This window comes from Chrysochloris asiatica, unplaced genomic scaffold, assembly GCF_000296735.1.
Source record: "Chrysochloris asiatica unplaced genomic scaffold, ChrAsi1.0 scaffold00033, whole genome shotgun sequence".
Taxonomy (NCBI): Eukaryota; Metazoa; Chordata; class Mammalia; order Afrosoricida; family Chrysochloridae; genus Chrysochloris; species Chrysochloris asiatica.
The window spans coordinates 14,475,906-14,485,446 of NW_006408551.1; the positions used below are offsets into that span (position 1 = coordinate 14,475,906).

Consider the following 9,541-nt stretch of genomic DNA (forward strand, 5'->3'; position numbering starts at 1 on the left):
CCTGGGACCATCAATGGAGAAGAGCGAAGAGCGGAATCCTACCCAGAGAGGCAGTGAGGCCTGGGATGGAGGCAAAGAAGACAACATCAAGAGATGGTGGGGATGGGGGCTCGGGATCAGGAGATGGAAAGGGGCTGAGGACTGTGGTGGGAGCGGGAGTGCAGGTTTACAGAGTATACCCCTTGGTTGGGTGAGGATGTATGGACAGGATAATAACTATGCCAACGAAATAATGGATGATGGAATGAATGTAAAGCTGATGTTCTCCCATGTAGACTATCACACAATTCACAATAAAACATTAAGAAAAAAAAAGAAGAAATGAAGGGCACTGTCCTGCCTTTACACCTTACACTATTTCCTTGGTCTATGAAGTGATCTGAATAGACCAAGGAAATAACAAAGCTTAGCCCAGTGCTGTACAATAGATCTACGATGGGGGCCAGATATGCAACTAAAAATTATACAATAAAGTACAAAGAAATAAGTGAAATTTATTGATGTGTTTTATTTTACCTGACAAAAAAGTATAAACATTTTAATATGTAAGCAATTTGAGAAGCCAGTGATATTTTAATAATGTTTAATTTGGAAGAGTCATACTGCAAAAGGCCAGCAAGTGTATGTGGCTGGTGGCTCCTAGCATAGGTTTTGAAGTCACTTGGTTGCACTTAGAATGAAAACAGCCCACCAAAAAACAAAGGGGGATCTCTGAGCACATAACTCTGAAACAGGTGTTAATTCTCGTATAGTCCTTTACTATAATCCTAGGATGTTATACTTCTCCCACTGTGCAGATGAGGAAATAACACTTGAGAAGTAACTGGACTAAGGTTACAGCAAAAGCTATCATCTGCTCAAAGGAAATCATCCAAAGTGTGGAAAGAACTTAAATCATCTTTGTTACTATTAAGTGTCATCAAGTCAGTTCTGACTCACAGCGACTCCATAAGGGTTTCTGAGGAGTGACTGGTGAGCTTGAACTGCCAACCTTGCGGTTCAAACTGACCTCTATCATCTTTGGAGGGTTCAAATGGGAATCCAAAAAAAAAATGTGTCATCATCTTCATTTTAATGTAAAACAAAATTGAAAGTATAGATCTTATAATTTTAAAGTAAAACAAAATTGAAAGTACAGATCTTTACATTTTAATGTAAAACAAAATTGAAAGTACAGTTCCTTTCATTTTAATGTAAAAACAAAATTGAAAGCATAGATCTTTTCATTTTAATGTAAAACAAAATTGAAAGTATAGAAGGGCAAGAAAAGATTTTCAGAACATTGTTCACCAGGCTTCCTGGTAGCCAGGATGGCTCTTGAAGGGGGTAGCAGGGATATATACATACTGACTCTGAATCAGTTAGAGCAACTCTGCGACTGTCAAGAATTATGATTCAGTGGCACACTAGTCAGGGACATGCAATCCATATATTACTGAAAAAACAAAAACAAAAAAAAACCCCAAAAAACTATGTCAGGCTTATACAAGACCAAATGCTAGTTCAAGTCCCCTAGGCAAAGTCAGCATTTTGGAATACAGTCACCAAAGGGTGGGTAGGAATATGGAAGAGATCAAGGAAGGAAAGGTGAGGGAGACAGAGATGCGACCTCCAGAAGAGATGCAGACAACCAGGTGTTCGGAGATCTGAACGGACCGATGTGACTAACACATCTGCAGTGAATTCACAACATGAGCCAAGCAATCTCACAGGTTCTGTTGTTTTGTGGTTAGTTGCCATCAAGTTCCTTCTGAGGCAAAGTGGCACCACGTGTGTAGGGCAGAATTACTCCTGAAGGTTTTCAAAGCCATGACCTTTCGGGAGCAGCCTGCCACATCTGTCTTCTGAGGCACCTATGTGAGAGTTCCAACTGCTAACCTGGTAGTTGAGTGCTTAACTATTTGCCCCATGCAAGGATTCCAGTGCAATTTTATAAGAAAGGAAAAAGGGTAAACACAGGGATAAAATGGGGACGGTCAATCTCACCAGGAACCACCTCAGAGCTACTGGTTGTCAGGCAGGATTTTGCACAAATACCCCTCACCCTGGTTCTTACCGCCGCCCCCTCCCTTCCCATATCTACACTAACTGAACCTTCCCTAAAAACAATGGAGAAGTCTTCTTCTCCACTACGGCTTTGTTTTGAATAAGAAGTAGACAATCTCAAACTTAGCATACTGTTAGGAGATGTGAGAATTCTAGTGGGTACCAGCAGTATGAGTGAAGAACTCAAAAGCAGAATCATAACTACCTCAAGTTTGTACACAACCAAGAAGAATCCATTCTATGCACCCAACACTAAATGACTTCCAAAAGCATTAGAGCTTCAAGTTTCTAGGCCGATTAATTTAATGACTGGAATAAAAAAAGTTATGAAAGATCAGAAATCACAGTCTCACCGTTTGAGAACATTCTTAGGATTTAAGTATATAGACATTTTAAGCAAATAAAATCCCCTAGAAAAACCTGGAGCAGTATTAGCATGCCAGGAGCCTACTTATCTTTCACTCTGGAAGAACCATGGTGCTGCAATCACTGAATAAGACAGAAAGAGGTTTCCCAGAGGACACATCAGGTGTCCTCATAGTCACTTAAGCCCTGATGCTAAATAACTCATGTAGGGCTTTCAAAGGAAAGACTCAAAGCACACCAGAAAACACCGCAAGTCCATCTAATGAAAAGAATTGCAACTACCTAAGTCAGAAGGCAGAGAACCATCCACATCCTGGCCTCTTTCAGCTGCATTTACTCCTCAGCCCCAAGCCAAAGCCTTTCCTGCATGCATTTCTCCTGCATGCATTTCAGGCTGTTACAACTCTGCTTAAACTACTATCTGTGAATTTACAGAATGCCTTATCCATGTCATGGTACCCCACACACTACTGGTCAAGAAAGTTACTTTATAGCAAATGAAGTGCAGCATTGCATCCATGTTCATGGAATGTACTGGTCTTACCATATTCACCATCAGAGTCCTGGTATGGCACTGTGGGTTAATGCACTTAACTGCAAAATTGGTTTGAGCCACAAGGTTGGCGGTTCAAGCTCACCAGCCACTCCTTGGAAACCCTATACAGGGTTGCTATGAGTTGGAACCGAATTGATGGCACTAACAACAACCATGTTCACCATCATCCTGAACGAGCTGGCATGACAGAAGAGTGGAGTGGCCCTTTGAAAACTCCACTGTAGTCCGAGCTAGGCAGCAATACCTTGCAGGGATGGAACAATGCTTTCTAGGAGAGGTTGTATATGCTCTAAATCAGCATCCAATGTATGGTACTGATTTTCCCACAGCCAAGATTCATGGGAATCTATCAGCAATTAGATAGATTTTCCTGGCATTACTTAAAAGCAGGGCGACTTGACATTGGAGAAAAAGCAAGGCTCTCAGGTGTTAAGCACTTTGTTCAAAGTCCTAAAGTCATTCTATTTCCCCTGGAACATGCTAATTCTCATTTTCTGACTAATATTTTCCTTTCTAAAAATTCTTTTGAAAAAGATTCTACAACCAAACCTAAAAGTAGAAGAATTTTTTAACTGGAGGAGAAAACAACATCAACAGCCAATGTCTGGCAGCCACACATACTCTGTCCTGCTCTCCCAAACAACCAACAGCAGCTAAGTCCACGATTCAGTCACACGCACACTGTTTTGACTATGAGGCTGTTACAACTCAGCTCATTATGGCCCCACTCACCCAGAATGGGCACTGAGGCAACTGTGCTACCAACTCACGGTGAACCCCTACCAACTCTGATATTCTCTGTGGCAAATGAAAGCTGTTGTATTGCATAGTTTTCAAATGAGAGCTGTCAGCACAACAATGCAAAAAAGCATGAATCTTGAGAGCGGGAATAATTTCCAGTCCTGGCTCTGCCACTTATGTGACCCTGGCAAAGTCCATGCAAACAACGTGTATGCCACCCAGTGTGTGGTAAGGGCTGATAGTCTATGTTTAGCTAGCTCCTCTCCTCTAGGAACTCCTAGGATAAGAAAGACAGCTGCAGTATCGTGTGACAAGTGAGTGGCCAGCTAGGAACATATAGGAAGAATACCTACTCCACGTGAGGATATGGTTTCAAGTGACTGCTGGGAAAGCAGCCCTAAACTCAAGCCAAAAAGGATTCAGTGCAAGGGTCATGGGATGAGCATCGCAGACAGAAGCAGCAGTTGTACAAAGGCAAGGTAGCAGGAGAGATGGTTCACTTAAAGAGCCCTCACACATTTGTCCACGGTTGTCTGGCACCTTTTGTTAATCTACAGGCTTCCTCAGGAATAGGAACCTCATGGATCTCATTTGTCACCAAATCCTGGCAGAGAACAAGCACTCATAAACACCCACTGTCTGAATGTGGCAGAGGATTAGCAGGAGGGGGTGGGAGTCACGCAGTCTGGAGACGTGGTTCCTTGGCTCTCTAATGGAGCCAGTGAGGCCTACCATGCAGGGCCATGGAGACCAAGCAGAAGAACCCAGGAAGCACCTGACTGGCAGTGTCTCAATCATAACCAGTCTGACTGCTCCAGCTCAGACATCAAAGTCTACGGGTAGCAGCTTAGCTTTATGGCTGTGGGATGGGCAAGGAAGACCCGGGAACAATGATTTCAGAACTGATCTTCCTGCTTGCTCATGGCTGAGTTCAAGGCTTCTAGTGTACTATGCTGGCATGGAAAGACACTTAATAAATACTACAGACTGAGACATATCATAATAGTTATGTGTATAAACTCTGGAGCCAGGCTACACCTAGTTCAATAAAGAGCACTGCTACTTTTCAGCTAAGAAACCATGGGCAAACCATTTAACTTCTGTACCTCAAGTTTCTTCATACGTAAAATGGGGGTGTTACTGTTGCTGTTAAGTTTGGTCAAGTCAGTTTCAACTCACAGTGCCCCTGTATAGAGTTTCCAGGAAGCGGTTGGTAGCTTTGAACTGACAACCTTGTGGTTAGCAGTCCAGTGCTTATCCTAGAATGCCACACCAGAAATGGGGGTGGTGGTGGTGGTAGTGGTTGAGTGCCAGCAAGTCGGTTCTGGCTCATAGCGACTCTGTATAGGGTTTCTGAGGCTGTAAATCTTCATGGAAGCAGAAAACTTCATCTTTCTCCTGCGAATGACTGACAGTTTCGAACTCCTGACCTTGAGATTAGCAGCCTAGCTCCCAGGGCTCCTTAAAATGGGGGTTCTAGTATCTATTTCGTAGGGCTGTGAGTCCATACAGGTAGAGCACATAAAATGGCATCTGGCACATTCCAGGCATTCCATAAACATTTTAGTTATCATTGTGGAAATCACTTCCTAGGGACCAGGATTCCTTTTAGCTCTCTGAGAGTCATGAAGTCTCTGACTTTTAGCATTTAGATGGGACTCTTCACTTGAGGTGGGGAAAGGAGCAGGTTGTTCTCTGAGCATTTTCTGACATGTTTCACGAGATTCTTATTCGGCCTCCTTCAGCACACTGGTTTACAAGCGGTCCTAGCAGCTCTGCCCCCGTGGAAACACACACAACCACATGCTCTCCCCAATCAGCTCTGAACAGCAAGCTCAATAAAACACGAGATTTAATGATCTCCCAGATTTACCTATTATCTCCTTTCAAAGGAGAAGCCACACTTAGAGGGCACTAAAATGTGTAGTGGAAAGTGATTGCTTTTCGGAACATGGGTCTTAAGAGAAAAAGAAAACTCAGTAGATAATTATTTACTTCCCTGATAGACGTTTATGAACTCCATCACAAATACTGTAAAAGAAAATAAGTGTGAGCTAAACATGGTCCTTCATTAGAATGCAACTACTAAAACAAAGCAAAATAGTCAACTAAAATACCCTACATACCTAGAAAGTCGAATTTTAAAGCCCACTTTGCAATTTTAGCCTCAATTATGTGTTTGCTCTTCTGTCTCACATAGCTAAGACTGAAACTGTGTGATCAGGAAGGGTCTCTTGTCTCCTTTGTTGCTGTTAAAGTGCCGTTCAGTCAGTTCCAACTCATAACGATCCTGTATAGGGTTTCCAGAACTCTTGGTGTACTGCTTGTAGGAGCAGCACTGGACTGTGAACCAACCATAAGGTCAGCAATCCAACTCCACCTGCTGCTCCCTGGGAACCCTATATAAGGTCACTGTGAGTCACAATCCACTTGATGGCACTTAATAACAACAACATAAGGTTTCCAAGGAGTAGCTGGTGCATTTGAACAGCCGACCTCGTGGTTCAAACCAACCTTGTGATCCAGTGCTTTACCCCACAGTACCACACCAGGACTCCTAAATACTGGAGAAAAGTATTTTGGAACAAGGTATACATGACCTCTAGGAACATAGTGCCTGTGTTAGGTCCCAAGTTTGGAAGACTTTCAAACCAAATGGAAATGGTAGCAGAAGAAATGTGTCCACTATGAGAATTCTAGCACAGAGAATCAGCAAAGCAGAAATACATTTGTCAGGAAGAGCCCTAGATATGGAGAGACAGGTTTCTGTAGCTGCCAGTGACTGCAACTATGGATTCAAACATCCCAACGATCATGAAGCCTGCGCTGCACTGAGCAGTATTTCTTCACCATGTTGTATTTAAGGCTGCCAGGAATCGAAGCAACTAACAATCACATATACTACGGCAGGGTCAGAAAGACAGCATCCATCACAGCTGGCAGCTGCTCAGAAACGCTCTTAACAAGATCTTGGGGGAGTTCACGTGCACAGTGAAGTCTAAGAAGCTCTACTTTAATATAGGCTGTGAGTCTCAAATCAAGCCATATCAGGTCCCTATTCCAGACCCAGGGAATCAATCAGAAACTTGATGGATGTTGCCCAAGCACGGACCAGTTTCCTTTTCCACAATTTTGATGTACAATCTGACTGAACGTCAATTGTTCTTGGGTAAAGATCTAGTCTCAAAGAATAAACATAATTATTCAAACTGATGTGACATGTATGGATAAGAAAACCCCCATTAGTGGGGGGTTGGGGGCTGGAGGAGCTTATAAAAATGGAATTAGTGTTCCAAAGCTGACAAATACGCTTGTTATGTGCCGTGGAGTCAGTTCCGACTCATAGACCCTGTACAGGGTTTCCGAGGCTGCAAATCTTTACGGGAGCAGAAAGCCTCATCTTTCTCCCGTGGATCAGCTGGTAGTTTCGAACTGCTGACCTTAAGGTTCGCAGCCTGATTCGTAACCACTATGCTACCAGAGCTTTGTAAGACAAATACACTTATAAGATCTTAAATGGACCAGACGTCACCCTTATAAAAGGAGAAAGTCAACTCATTTCTTCTTGGGAGGAAGAGTCTCATTTTCTTGGTGAATGCCTACTCCACCATCTTGTCTGGCACATACCTTGCTTGTCTGATTTGGTTTGATCCCAGGACCTCGAACCAACAGTGGAACTTTGATGTCAAACTCATACAGCTGTCTTTTGTCTATTGGCAAAGAAAACTGTCCTGAAAACAAAGCAAACAGGGTGAAAACAAAGTCCAAATAGAAGTACTGCTCATACTTTGCTTCACGCATTTAATCAAGAGCAAAAATTAAAACAATTTCGTTTTACTAATTACAGTGTATTAATAACAAGTTTCAAACCAATCAGCAGCAGCGGCTCCTCAGAAACCCTATACAGGGTAGTATGAGTCAGAACTGACTCGACAGCACTTAACAACAACAACATGTTTAAGTTTGTCTGGGTTTCTTATTACCACAAGGCAGAAAACACCGAGTTCTTCTTTAAACAGATGGTGAGACGGCCCTGAAAGGTGGTCTTCTTGTTTCTGCTAAGTACTGCCAAGTTAGTTCTAACTCACAGTGACCCTGTATAGGGTTTCTGAGGAGCAGCTGGTGGGTTTGAACCCCTGACTTGTACTTAACAGTCCAGTGTTCATCCTGTAGCACCACACCAGGACACCTAAGAGGGCAAATTGAGTAAAAAGAATGACTAGAATACACTGAAATACAGAAAAACCTAATTTTATAATGATACTCAACCTTGATTGCAACTGAATGAGGTTATGCCCAAAACTGCTAAATAAAGGGAAATAAACTTTATCCTGCCTTTTCTGATTTATCTTGAACTGTATTTCAAGATAATCAAATAGTTGATGAGGGCAAGTTGCTTCAGATAACGAATGCAAAAAGGACAGAATTACAAAGTCAACATTTTGAAACTTCTAAGCACTGGCCTTCGAACCACAAGGCAGACCGTTCAAACCCACCCGAGGCTCCTTGGAAACCCTATACAGAGTTTTTATGAGTCGGGATAGACTCAACAGCACTTAAAAACAAAAATAAGGGAATGATGGATTTAGGCAACAATCATCAATGGACACTTTAGCTGTAGAAATGTTCATAGGAAAGGTTCAGACTCGAGCCACTGAGCAAATCATCAACACTTGCTGTTAAGTGCAGTGGTCAGTTCTGACTCATAGCAACCTTGTAAAGGCTTCCAAGGAGCAGCTGGTGGGTTTGAATTGCCAACCTTGTAGTTAACAATTAAGTGTATTGCAGTCAGTTCTGACTCACAGCAACCTTGTAAAGGGTCCCAAGGAGCAGCTGGTAGGTTTGAACTGCCGACCTTGCAGTTAACAATCCAGGGTTTATCCTACAATGCCACATATCCTACTAGCATCCTTAAAAGTGGGGCAATCATACACCACAGGCCTCTGATGCAACAGAAAGTACACCTATGAAGCACTCTTGCCTGGAAACACAAGTGTCTATAAGCTTTGAGATCTTACCACCAATCTACAGGAAATGCTAAGTACAGAGGAGTAAGACACTATGAAACAGCAATTAGCCAAATCCAGAATGCAAGACATTCTAAAGGACAAAAAAGACCCACAGTGGCAAAGCAAAAGACTCAGAGACATAACAATCTTGTCTGTTTATTTAAAAAACTGCTAAAGCAAACAAACAAGGAAACCTGAATATACTCTGGGTATTGGATGGTATCAAGGGATTCATATGAATTTTCTTAGGGATGATACTGGCATGGAAGAGTGAAAATTATCCTCAGCAATCAGATATATATGCAAGTGTTTACAAGTGGAATCACATGATGTCTGGGGTTTACTTCAAGTTTCCAGTAAAAATGAACAATAAGGGGAGGGCAGGAAGAATTCAAAAAACTAGTCACATGTAGTTGACCATGAAGCTGGATAAAAGGGACTGTGAGGGACCAGTCGCTGGAGAAGGATATCATGTTTGGGAAGGCGGACGGTCAGAGAAAAAGAGGAAGACCCCCAACGAGATGGATTGGCTAAATGGCAACATTGATGGACTCAAGCGTGGCAACAGTAGTGAGGCTGGCCCAGGATAGGGCAGTGTTTCATTCTGCTGTGCATAGGGTCACCATAAGTTGGTACCAACTCGATGGCACCTAATAACAACAACAACTTTAAAACTTACATTCACACTGACATATGAAATGCCTGATTAATCTGCTTCTAGGTAGGCAAGGTTCATGTTAATCCCATTCACATTCATAGACGGTGAGAAAAGGAAAAACTACAGATGGTCCAAGTAGAAACGCTCAAAGGCAAGAACATGGAT

General features: G+C 42.5%; 1 protein-coding gene across 2 annotated transcripts in view; it reads right to left on the bottom strand.

Annotated features, from left to right (window-relative positions):
* Nucleotides 1-9,541, bottom strand: part of GNS (glucosamine (N-acetyl)-6-sulfatase) — a 45,726-nt gene that overhangs the window by 16,645 nt on the left and 19,540 nt on the right. For both annotated transcript variants that reach the window (XM_006859520.1, XM_006859521.1), the window contains one exon: nt 7,337-7,440. In XM_006859520.1, coding sequence (XP_006859582.1) covers nt 7,337-7,440 — 104 coding nt within the window. The remainder of the gene's footprint in view (nt 1-7,336; nt 7,441-9,541) is intronic.